We start from the raw sequence: 13,123 nt of genomic DNA on the forward strand, positions 1-13,123 counted from the left end.
GATGGGTCAGCCCACTCCGCATGTTTTCAGTTGGTCTGTCTGGGTAGTTGGGGGGTAGATCAGCTGCTCAGTCAAGGGGAGGGGAAACAGGTTGGCACCATTAGCTCCTCTTAGAAGTGAAGGACTGGGTTTTGTTAGGATGTGGGAAGACAGGTAAAACTGCTCGGTAGTAGATGACATTTGGCTGAACTTTGTGCACAGTGGTGATTGTCAGCACTAACGGAAGAATCCAGTGTTTACGACTGCATGGTGTTCTGTACGCTCGGAAAGCCTAGTATCTGTGTATCTCACCCCATACTAACCTCTGCAGGTGGTATGTTCAGTTAGGTGAGGAGGAGAGCAGGTGGCAACTTGTTGTGAGGCTGCAGATTTGATCTTTTTTTTGTTGTTGCTGTGGCTTAATTTAACTGAGTTCAATTTCCCGGCGTTAATTTTTCCCTCTGTTTCGTTAATATTTTTGTCAATTAATATCACTTTTTGAGCACGTACTCCGGCCTGCCAACCTGCTTTTTGTAACAGTCCTTTAAACGATTTCCAGTGCCCAAATATCATCGTCTGGCCTTTTATATGGGGGGGTGGCACTACGCAGCCTATCAAAAAAGTTTTTGGCACAAGCGCATTAGTGTTTCTCCTCCTGGCACCGCTTGCTCTTTCCCATGCAGCCCATAAAAATCCTATCAAAAACAAAAATTTTCTATGCGTCGGGCTCTTGTTTGCACTTCTATGTGCCTCGTCAACAGTTTTACAGACATCTCTTTTATAATGGTGGTCTATGGGGGAAAATGCATTTTGGCTCTGCTGGGGATTTTCTCATTGCAATACCGTGGGTGGCCACTGGGACAAACTGGCACCAAAGTTGATCTATAAACCCATCCATGGCAGACCGTAGTGGTCTTTGCTGCTCATCCCTGAGGCTAGAACAGTTGGGAACCTCTGGGTTGGTACATTATCATTTCTATAAAAAGCAAACAGACACAAACATACCTGCTGTTAAACTTCTCAGGATGCTTCTCCCTCATAACGTGGAAGCGATGTGCAATGGACGCATCCTGAAAGAGAAAATCAAAATCTTAATTTCAGGTATTGGAAATACATTGAGGTTTATTTAAGTTTGGTAAGATTATGTTGTAAAAATACATCCAACCTTTCTGCCTACGATGAGACTGTAAGTCTCATGTCCTCTAACTTAAAGCCCGTACTTTTAGCCTCTTAGCCCAAATTACAGTTCATCCTGCCGTCAGTGTATATGCTTTTCCACAAAGGTATCCGTACCTTAAATTTTATGCTTAAAAGTTCCTGTTGGAGTTCTAGAGTGTTCTAATCTTCAGTTTAGAAATACATCGTTGCATGATTCGGGGATTTAATTTATGTCCCGCTGACATTTGGAGATGCTAACATGCAGGGCCGGCACGTGGCATAGGCAACATAGGCGGTTGCCTAGGATGCAGAATATCAGGGGGCTGCCCCGAGAGCGGAATATAGCACTAACACAATTTTATTAATCATAGTTACAGTAACAACGTTATCAACAATAACAGCCTTTTAATTACGATAATAAACATCCTGTGCCCCCTGAACTGTCAGTCCCAAGTCGACAACACGTTGGAACGAACACGGCTGCTCTTCGCAGTTTTTCACCTGCCCTGCACTGCACTTGGACTGATGGGAACCGTTTGATGCGCCATTGTGCATCACTCGGCCCAGGTCCGTGACGTGACGCTGACTGACTGATGGCAAATGTCAGATTGGGCACAAAAATCCCCGCCCAAAGCACCCAAATGACTATCTGCTTGAAAATAATGCTTCTACAGCCAAGACAACCTCTTCTCATTAACTCCTCAAACTTCTCAAACTGTGCGGTTACACCTTGTGCGTCCCTTGTGTATATTTCCATAAGATGAAAGGAGCTGTGTGCGGGAGGTGGCAGCGGGGTCGAGCCTGGGATGGAGAGGTATTGACAGAGACCCTGACGAACAGCACGCTGTCTCCACACAGGCTAATTAATTAAACACACATTGTGAGTAATCACAGCTTCCAACTAACCTACAGGATGCTGCCGACACCCCGGCAACCAAGTTGTTTTCTCTCTCCCTTCCTCCACCCCCCTTTCTCTCTCTCTCTCTCTCGTCTGTCTGTCTGTGTGTGACCTGGGGCAATAAGTACAGCCACATCACCATTCTTGGTGTTAAGGCGATAAAGTTCATGTTACATATGTTAGTGTGGTGTGATTGACGGAGACGCTTCACCAGTGTATTAGCACTATCTTAGTCTGGTAAGACTGTTTATAGTATTTAAGCATGAACTTATAGAATCAGGTATTGTATATTTAAAGCAAACCCACATAAGGTAGTTTGCTAATGGACAGAAATTTCCTTTTAAATGAGATGGAGAATTATTTACAGGTGTAAATGCTCGCACACTGCATACTGGAGGTGGTCTGGCCCCAGATTGTCATCAGGGGCCAGTTTCACAAAGTTATTTTTGACCGGTCTGTAGTGTATTGTTACCCTCTAGGCCAGCCTTAATTTTGCTGGCTGCTGGTTTGCTAATAATGTTGTGGAGCGAGTAATGACAAAAAGGAAAGGGTTCCCAAATAAATGTATATATCAGTGAGGACGTCGTCGGGTGTTTTTGTTTGTCCATGTTTGCCTGACTGATGAATTAGCAGAAGTACTGACCCAGGCTACATTAAGAAGCTGCAGCATCTCAGCTCTGCTACAGGTCCGCTCTGCCTTGAGATTATATGCTACTGGACGTTTTGGTTTTTTTTAATCGTTGCACTCCTTCGCTAAATTTGTCCAGATGGCAAACATTCTCTTCTGGAGCGAACAGAGCCGAGCAGTTTGACGCAGTTTCTCAGTCATCGATGTTTTAGAGTTTGAAAAAAGTCTGTTTACCCTTAATTCATGGCGAAGCAGTCCCACTTACAGATAGACAAGAATCAGAAAGCTTTGTCCAACGAAGGAGTTCTTCTGAAATCTGACAATTATTTTGATCTAAAACATAGTCAAAGTCCATCTTTTAAATCCAGCTCCTGATCTCTGCCAGGTATAATTGCAATCTGAACATTTCGGCCACGTTCCTTCAGAGCAACTCAACACCAGGCCGTTTCACTCCGCTCTCTGGTTAAAGGGTTTCGAGCCTATTTCACCTCTGACTACGCCCATCAGTGATGCCACAGGGTCCTGGAGTACACCTGTGCATCACAGAAGCAGGGTCAGAAGAAAAGATCATTTGAGGCCGGCAAAGGCAAGATTTGGTGGAGGTGTATAGTTACTCTTTAAGAAAAAAAAATCCATCTGAGAAGCTGCAAGGTCACTCAACTCCACCCCGTCCTGCCATCTCAAGCAAGTCCAGCAAAAAGCTACGAGCTCTTAATGGTCGGTAAGATCGGGAGGAATGATTACAGCAAATAAACCCAGTTTTAGTGTTCATGTAGGCACCTGGCTATTGTTTTAGCACAGACAGAAAATCGGGAACGTATCCTTGTTACTTTACAAGTTGAGAAACACGACCTTCTTGTGAGGCCAAATGAACCATTTAATCACCAACTGGATTATGTTAAAATGCACCGTCACAACGCTGAAAAAAGGACTGTTTTTCTTAGCTCGTGAGAAGCTGATGCATTGGAGATACATGCTTTTCACGGGACAGCGACAATATGAAATCACAACGCAGTCAGAAAGCTTATCATTATCAGGTATAAATGCAATGGCCCGTGACATATATCATCATAATATATCCAGATTCAGACCGTTTTTACCCGGTGAAGTATAACTGAAGTGTCATAGTTACTAAGTATTAACCACGTATCTGTATCATCTGTTTTAATAGAAGTTATTTCTTTTTAGTAGGGTTAACTTCATAAAATGTTCAGTGTAAGTCACATACTCTGCAAAACTTTACAATGGCCTTTTTTTGGATGTAATAACCTGCATATTGGCCGTTCGAATGTACTGCAAGAACACAAAAATGCTGTCTGAGTAGTAACTTGTGAATATACACCATTAGTTGTATAAGTCGATTACGTCATTAAGCATGTAGACGATCTTGTCAACAGATTGTAAAGTCCCAAGTAATACACTATACAGGGACTAGTGACACTAAAATTTCCTTTAATTTGAACTTCTAAGTCAGTTTCAGCAAAAACAAAAAAAAAAATGCTGGCAAGGCCTTTGTGAAAAACACCAACCTCTAAAAAACACAGCAAAGTTGTCCGGCTCTGAAAACATCTCAAGAAAGAGTCAGAGAAAGCTGATCCAAACTTTCTGGGCTCGCTCCTCTCCTCCCTCCACTGAAGCAATCTGTTTTGACCCGCTCCATTTTTAGTGGCACTATTGAAACGGCTCATACGGGGAGGACCCCCTGCTAGCTCTCTGTACAGAAATTTAGAAGAAGCCAAAAGAAAAAAAAAAAAAAAAAGAAAGAAAAAAAAAATCAATTGAGCTTCTCTTGATGTCTCTTCAAGACGCTGTAAGCAGAAGACCAAAAGAATTCTTCAAGATCCCCGCAGACTCGCCTCACGCTTCCAACAAGAGCCAGAAAGGTGAGATGATGGATATATCTAAGAGGCTGTAACTTGATTTTCTTACAAACAGGACAATGGCTGCAAACAAGAGAGCAAAAGCGAAGAGAGGCCGTCTCCCCTTTGGTTTGGGGTATATTATCTGAGATCTGTACAAGTGGAGCTGTGGCTTGGCAGCAGTAAACAGCGATTTCAAAGAACTGCGAGTGGATATAGCATTTTGTTATTCTGCATCGATGTCAGCGTTTGTATGCTTTAAGTGGTAAAAACTTTTACATAAACCAGCCCAACACTGCCATAGGAGTGAAATCGATATCAAAAATATAGAATATATTCATATATGGATAAATATCCAAAAATTGGTAGATATGCAAAATTACATATAAAATTACAAAATGTATGGATCTCAGTCCACATATAAACAAAATCCTAAACCTATTTTATTATTATTTTTAATTACTTTGTGCTTTGAACCACTCAGATTTTTGGCCTTGGGGTGAACATGAATTGGACCAGATCAACCAAAGAGTCATTTTTGTGTGTGTATGTGTGTGTGTGTGTGTATGTATACCACTTGAATTATTTTGTGACCCATACTATTTACCTTGGGGCCACTCTGGGGATCCCCACCTCCATGTTGGGGACCACCGATTATCGCAGATCTTTGTAAAACAACAACACAATATGATCATGTCATCATGCGATTCCACCAAGCGTCCACGATGCAATAATGCTGCATTTCATCCTCGTCCTATTTTTGTCGACCTCTCGTGGTTTTTAACATCTCACCTTGCTGCTGTGATGCAGCTCCAGCGCGTGTCGGTACGCTGACACATCACTGTGGGTCTGTTTCAGGAGCTGAGGTTTTTTTTTTTTATGGTTATACATGTGTGATCAAAAGTATCGGCTTTTCTGTTGTCTTTTTTTTTGTTTGTTTTTTGAGTGGCTTGGGTTATCGAATTTCCTCCAAAATTCTCAACTCCAAGGTGACAGCACATCCCAAATGGATTGGTTCACTTCACTAAATAATTACCAGACGTTGGCACTCAAGTTTGTTTACAGCATCTGAGCTGGAAATCCTCCAATTAGGAGATTTTACCTCATTTCAGCTTGAGAGGTTGTTGCTTTCGGGACAATCAAGCTCAAGTAGAGCTCAAGAGAATTTAGTCTTTAAAATCAATAAATAATTTCAGTTTTAACTAAGTTGCTGTACATTTGTGAGGTTAAATGTTCACTCTTGACCTCGGAAACAGCATTTGAGCAAACAATCTCAAAGATCCATTTATTGTGCCTGGTCTGGAGCTTTCAACCATATTACATGATCTTCATCAGCAGGTGTCATGGAATTGTCGATGTTCAAATTCCCGTTTTTACCGATAATGACTTGACTTTTTAACTCTTCGTGTTGGCCTACAAGCTGTGGCCTTGTGGTGAGCCTCAGCTGTTGTGTCCAAGTCGAGAATGAACTTCGAATCTCAGTTCTTAAATCAACATGGACGAGAAGCTCTCAAAGTGTTCAGAATATTTTTTTTTTTTTTGTATTCTTAACTCCTACACATTCACTTTTAAAGCATCACTGAAAACTTTGTTTTCATCTGAAGCCTGATTGTGTGTTTGCAAACAAAGCCATAAAACCTGAATAATACAGGACTAGTCAGTGACACCATCAACACATGTCGGACAGATTTACACCCTCAAGCCCCGACCCCCTCACGGCAGTGGGACGTCTTCAGCTCACTCACTCTCTCTCTCCCCCTAGCTGCCCTCGAATAATTACCAATGTAAAAATCTGGCACCCAAATTAATACAGGACATGTGTAATGTCCTCTCATAGCTCAAAGTTTAGTCCAATTATGAGTGGGCCCCAGCGGTTTGATGTGCCTTTCACTACGGGGGAGAGTAATGGCTTTGACAGGAGCGCCAGGGTCATTAGGGCGACTGACTGCATTATGGTAGTGGAGCGTGCTCAGTGATTAGTTCTGTCTCTCACCCCTGGCCCTGATTGAGATCATTACACTTCACGTCACTTCCACATCCTCCCAAAGGGATGGCGCCATTAATTTTCGGTCCCAATGGGCTGTGGCAGACGGTTAGGTTAGAAGAATTTACAAAAAAAAAAAAAAAAAAGGTCCTTCTTTTTTTGGAAGAATTACCTGGGCGGTGGGATTGAAATTACTTGGAAAATAAAGTTTTACAGTAGATATCGCGGTTTGCCGCTTCCGATTTTAGTCTGAGAAAAAACCGACAAATACAAATTTGAAAGGACTTGAACTTCTCCTTAAATTACTTCGGGTTCAAGTATATGTCGGTGGTGACACTCACCGTCCGTGGCGGCTGCCAGTGCTGATCTTTTGATTTCGACAGCGTCATTACAGAAACAATCTACTCTCCATCTGCATAATCTCTGAGGTAATTATTAGCTTGACTTGTCGCATAATCTTTATTGTAATTTAATTCAACGGAAAGCAAAAAATTTGATGCGAACAAAATATTATATCACACTCAAATCCATAGAGAGCTCAAAGTCTTCTTAATCCCCCACAAACAACTTCATTTGTCATCATCACGCCTGCTGGGCACTAATCCCACTAACAGAGCAAAAACAACAGGGGTTACAATGACTTTATGAACCAGCCAGAGCAAAGCTGTTTTCTTTTAATGCTCTTATATAAGTTTGGTATCAACCGGTCCCATTAAAGCATAAAACATTGCCATTATTTTTGCGGTATTTTAGTTTTGATTTAGCGGCATGCGTTGAAAATCTTTTAAAACGAAAGACCTGAGATGTGTTGAAAGCTACGACATCTGGCACAAACTTTCGCCTCCTGAGGCAACGCTGCTGAAATGTAGCTTTTTCCAAAATGGGAACTGCCTCCAACATTGGAGCCTTTTTTTTTTGCTGTTTTCTGATATGGGTGAAAATCGATCACATCTTTATACCTTCACGTCTGGGCTATCGTCACTTGTTTCTGTGTTAGCGCCAATGGGAACTCGCTCATAAAAACACTGTTCTACAGCACTGCTAGTGCTCAAAAACTTCAGGGGATACCTTTAAAGTTGGATTTATAGTCGATACAAGGGGTTCCGCCATGAATACCTACAGCGTGAGTTTGAATTTATAGTTTTGTGTCAGATTTCACCTATGTATGGCACCACCACAACACCAGATGGATGTATAGGTCGTATTGAGCTTTCATTATATTCCCCACCGTAACTGTAATTACATGAAAGCCTGTGTGATATAGAGCGACAGCAAGCTGCTCACGTGCTTGTAAAACTGGACTTACATCCACGTCAGTTCATTATTGAACAGGAGACTACTACAATTACCGTTTTTACGTTCCTTGATTCAAAACAATGAACAGAAAATCTAGCGGGGATGTGTATGTTAAATGGGCGTTACTGAAACTGAGAATATAGCCGAGCCTTTCTCTAACTGGCCCCGCGCCTCGTCTTCGCTAACAATCTCTACTGGCATCAGAAACTTGTAAGAGAAAACACAAGCGGCCCAGTTCTCATTGTCCCCATGTGGTATCCGTTGCAGCCCCCTCGTCTAGTCATTTTTGAGGAGGCGCAAGTTCTGTTAACCTCCTTCCTCACAAGCCTTTTGGCACGCAATCATTTTGCGTTTTTCAAAAGGTACCTACATAAACTCGACTTAATAGTGCTCTCCGGGAAAAGCTCCAACTCATGCCCAGCCACAACAAATTTACTAAATTCACATTAAGAATGTTGTGTGAATGAAAAGATAAGGCAACGTGTTGCACGCTGCACTTTGTGTTTTTTGACATTTATAGTGAGAAAATTAGGGATGAATGTTTAGACATTGATGTCACACTGTGACCACTTCCCCCTGTACACATCGCCATATGTTCAGCACTGTAGACGGATTACAGCCATGGTTCTCTTCTATCACAATGTTAACAAGACCTGTCCTCTAATATCCTCTAACATCATCATTAGGGGCCCAGGCTGGAGGTGTTATTCAACTAACATTTGTAAGGCCATGCATCACTTATGTCCCTGCCACAGTCTGTATGAATCTCACAACACAGACGAGTGGCTCCCTCCTCTGCCACCTGCAAATGTCAATTACCATATTTCCCCCTGACATTTATCGGTAATGGCTAACATGAGCTACGTAAAATCAGTGTCATTATGGTGGAGATGGACGGGGGGGTGCTGCTGATGGGTGCGTAACACCATGCAGATACACAACAAGGCTTGTTTATCGATTAGACGGTTGAGGCTTGAGCGCATCTCAATAAAGGCCTAAACAGAATGTGATCAAAACAAATAAATTGACTGGTTAGGCTGCTACTGCAGGTGCTGTGTATTGTTATTTTTTTTTCTTTTAACCTTAAATAACAGACCCAAGAATTACTGACAGAGGGAATCTCATTTTCATTTTCGTCAGTCTACGCCGCAGTGGCCTCTGTCTTCGTCCCTGCTTAAGTTTGTATTCGGGTTAAGCCGTTTACTGGTTCACTTTACTATTCTCACTAATAGCTTAGCACAAGCTTTACCCTTCTGCAGCTGTCGCTGGGATTGAACCCAACCTCGGCGTGAGAGGTTCGAAAAAGGTGTCACAACCTCCTTTCACCGGCAGTGCGCAAAAGTGTGTCATTAGTGTCACCCTGCAGTCACAGTCAAACCGAGTTTTCAGTGCGATGTGTTCATGGTTCAGTCTGGTTATTATGGTACTCATTGTCATCTTCATGTATCTGATACCAGCCTGTTTTAAAAGATCTTAGAGGATTGAAGTTAAAAGATGCCAGGAGGTGAAATCTGTGTAGCTCCAAGTATCTATTAGAGAACGTTAAAGAAATTGCTATTCAGAGGTGTTCTAGCGGTATTGCACAGCAATTAATAAGATTATAAGTAACCTAAGGTCAATAATCACATTCTTTGTATTATTGTTGTCCACATTACATTGTCAGCTTAAATGAAAAACCGGTAATAGATGTAAATAATCGGGCTTTTGATCAGGTGTGATTCAACCTCGTTATATTTTTATATTTGGTATTTGTGTCATTTTTTTCCTGTTGGTTTTAATGGCATTGTTATTAAAGTCTCATTACATTGTTTTACTTATTGTTTACTTTCATTTTTGTTTTTGGCCTAACATTGTTTTTAATCTTGTTCTGTGGGGCACTTTGGGCTGCATCTGAGCAGAAAAGGTGCTATACAACTAAAGTTATCTTTGTTATTTCAGCTGCTATGGATAAAAATCTAGGTATTTATCCTGTTTGTTTTGAATATAAAAAAATGCCCACGAAATCAGTGAGAAAATACTGTTTGGGTGCAGATACTAAACAGTTTTTTCTTTGGAATCAGTCACATTTGACACTTAAAACGTGAGACTCAGCACAATCCCAATACACTGAAGTGTTTTCTTACTGAGAGGTGTCTTGGTTCTGTTAGGCAACATGCACCCGGCTGTCAATTGCTTGTTCGGAGGGACAGCTACATAATAAAATCAACCACGTTCAGGATTATTTTACTCAAAAAGCTTACTGACTGTAGAATGCAGCGATTGGTTTCTTCTTGCAGCACTACAGACAGCAACCACCGAAGGTGTCAGCTACTATCAACAACTTTTTATTGCGCTCGGGATGCAGAGCGCTTCCTTTCCTGCACGTTCGCATTTCTTGTGGCCATTTACTCCAGAGGGTTCTTGTTTATTAAACTTGATTTTTAAAATAACTTTTTACTTCTTGTCTGTAAAGAAAAGATGCATTTTAGATTTCATACTTTTCATTTGTCAAAAAAATCTGGGTTAAAAAAAAAAAAAAGGAAGATGAATCAGCTCGCATTGATTGATGTACGAGCCACTGAACTCATAAAGAAGAGTTATGAGGTGTGATGTTTATGTTCTTAACCCAAAAACAAAGAAGCCGAGACGTCGAGTCAACAACAGAGCTGTTTGTGCTCTTGACTCCTGACAGAGCTATTTATGCATGTTCCTCCATCCACTGTTCGTTCATTTCCCCGCCTGCTCAGTCCCGTGAACGCTGACTGGCGTCCGACTCACCACTCCGATGGAAAAGTAGTTGTTTATAATGCTGTAAGGCACCGGGTCTCCTCGCTCCTCCTTGTCCGTGGGTGTGACATCAATCTTCCAGCGATCCAGCATCACCGCCGTGCTGTTCTCGATGTCTCGCAGGATCTTCAGAAGGCTCTCGCCCTCGTAGCCTCGGGAAGAAAAGGACGAGACAAGGGAGACGTTAAAAGAGCCGTGCCACTTGGCTGATGCCTTTAAGTGACTTACGGTTACGTGGGGGCAAACTACCGCTGAGTCGATTTATTGATTAAGTGGGCTAATATAGGCTGTTTGTTAAATATAAGGTTTTCTGCCTCAGAGAGATGCTAAAAAAGAAGCTATAATGTCTATAGTGTCTGTTCCCAAAGAGAGCTTCAGTTTCCATGATGGTCTTATTGCTCCTAATAAGGCTTTTCTACCCAGATAAGAGTAGAAGGTGTAATTTCTGGCATAAAAATGGTTATAATTACAGGTAATGAATAATCATATTGGACTTAAAAAACTCTCTATCAAACTGTTTTGCATATAATTTTGGTTCTGGTGTCCCTGACACTAAAACCCCTAATGCTGTACTTTGGTGCAGCACCTAAACGATTAGTTGATTAATTGCTCAGCCAATTGACAGAAAATCAATATCCAACTATTCTGATCATCGACTTATTGCTTAAAACAATACTTGAGAAAAAACCCACAACCACTCTCTGGGCTTCAGATTCGCTGCTTTTCTCTGGTCATAGCATTGTAAACTGAATATATTCGGATTCTCGGTTGGACAAAACAAGATATTTGAAGACATCAACTTTCACTGTTTTCTGAGATTTTAAAGACAAGAATCAGTTAATCTAGAAAATAATCAACAGTTTGAAAAATAAATGACATTTGCAGCCCTGTTTTATTGATCTGCTATTTCTCCCTGAGCTTTGTCTGAGTTCCTCAAAACAATTTAAATATCATTAATGATAATATTAACACTGGGTTACAGTATAGTGTATTTATATCTCTCTCTCTCTATATATATATATATATAACTATGAAAGTAATAAGGTAAATTGAGGCCATGTATTTCAGTGTTATGTATCTATTTTCTGTCAGTACCTCCTCCCCATCGCAGACATCTTGCCAGATCATTGCCTGTGCCAAGAGGAAGTATACACACAGGGGGGTTCCTGTCCAGGTTGGCCTTATCTGGAGCAGCAGGACAAATATCATAACGCCATGCGGAACACAGCCGAAGCAAGACAGCAAACTCGCTGCAAAGACTTGCAAAGAAAGCGTCAAATCCATTTTGCAGCCACACTTGCAAAACTACAAGTCAATATGAACGTCCAGTTGTACAGTCTATTTCGAGAGACACATTTGGCCTGATGGTTATTACCTCTCTTTGTTTTGATTGATAAAAAATTGAAGCAATTTTTCAGAACCCAAACAAGTAACACGTCTTCAAGACCAAATAGAGAACGGCAGGTGATTTTTTTTTTTTTCCAAAAATAATGACTAATATGTTGTTTTCCAACTCACGTAATCATCCCATTTTACCACCCCTGAATACGCAGGCTTGGGCGTAATGAAAGTGTTTATACACACACCATAAAGTACGCTTTACCATTTCGGGCTGAACAAGAGTACAGCTGGCTTTGAAATCTAATAAAAACAAATGCAATTTTACCAAAATATGAAATTGAATTTTAAAGTTCTACCGTGTTGAACGTTCTCAGAAACTGAAGACAGTGTGAGTACACATACTGTGCCCCCCCCCCCAGGAGGTTTGGGAGTTTGTAATTCTTGTAAAATGAATGAAAACAGCGCAGGATAACACCAAACATTATGAAATGTACAATACATTCTGTACCTATGAAGTCCAGGATCCAGCCCACGGTGCCGTCCCCTCCGCAGGCCAACACTCTGAAATCGGGAACATCTCTGAAGAAATTCAACCTAAAACAAACACAGTCCTCTCTGTACGTTACTGACACACAAAACGGTTTTTCACTTCATACATAATTAATATAGATTATATATCTACTTATACATTTTTGTGCATATTTATACATTTCCATGCTCTGGCGAACCACTTTAATGTTTAGCTCTTTACAGCGATATTAAAATTTATCCCATAGTATGCAGATTTTTGTTCTTTTTGATCCTGAGTCTCATTATGCCCGCTCTGCTTTCAGCAGCAGAGGAAACTAACAGCCAGAATGTGCAGTTTAACTACTGATACAACATTTAGCCCTTGTGCTTTTAGACACTGGATGTAGTTCCGCATACACCCAACTGCTCTATGGATCATAATGATGATAACAACAACAACAATAATAATAATAATCATAACAATGGTAATAATAATAATAATAATAATAATAATAATAATAATGAATCAAACCTTTTTTCAATCAACCATTTTTTTTTCTGACCTTGTTAAGACCCAGAATGTAGAAAAGTACTGAAGTGGTAACCCTTCACTTTAAATGTGAGCTTGCACATTTAACGAAGGTCACGAGACACAGAAATGACCATAAAGCTTTGTTATTACACCAAATAAGAAAATATTTAAT

The 13,123-nt window shown here is 40.9% G+C and overlaps 1 protein-coding gene across 1 annotated transcript in view; it reads right to left on the reverse strand.

Moving 5' to 3' along the window:
- Positions 1–13,123, reverse strand: part of dgkb (diacylglycerol kinase, beta) — a 55,039-nt gene that overhangs the window by 28,963 nt on the left and 12,953 nt on the right. The window contains exons 8-11 of the mRNA XM_040117874.1: positions 12,418–12,503; positions 11,664–11,753; positions 10,560–10,720; positions 985–1,049 (exon numbers count right to left, since the gene is read on the reverse strand). Coding sequence (XP_039973808.1) covers positions 985–1,049; positions 10,560–10,720; positions 11,664–11,753; positions 12,418–12,503 — 402 coding nt within the window. The remainder of the gene's footprint in view (positions 1–984; positions 1,050–10,559; positions 10,721–11,663; positions 11,754–12,417; positions 12,504–13,123) is intronic.

The sequence above is a fragment of the Xiphias gladius genome, chromosome 22, assembly GCF_016859285.1.
Source record: "Xiphias gladius isolate SHS-SW01 ecotype Sanya breed wild chromosome 22, ASM1685928v1, whole genome shotgun sequence".
Classification (NCBI taxonomy): Eukaryota; Metazoa; Chordata; class Actinopteri; order Istiophoriformes; family Xiphiidae; genus Xiphias; species Xiphias gladius.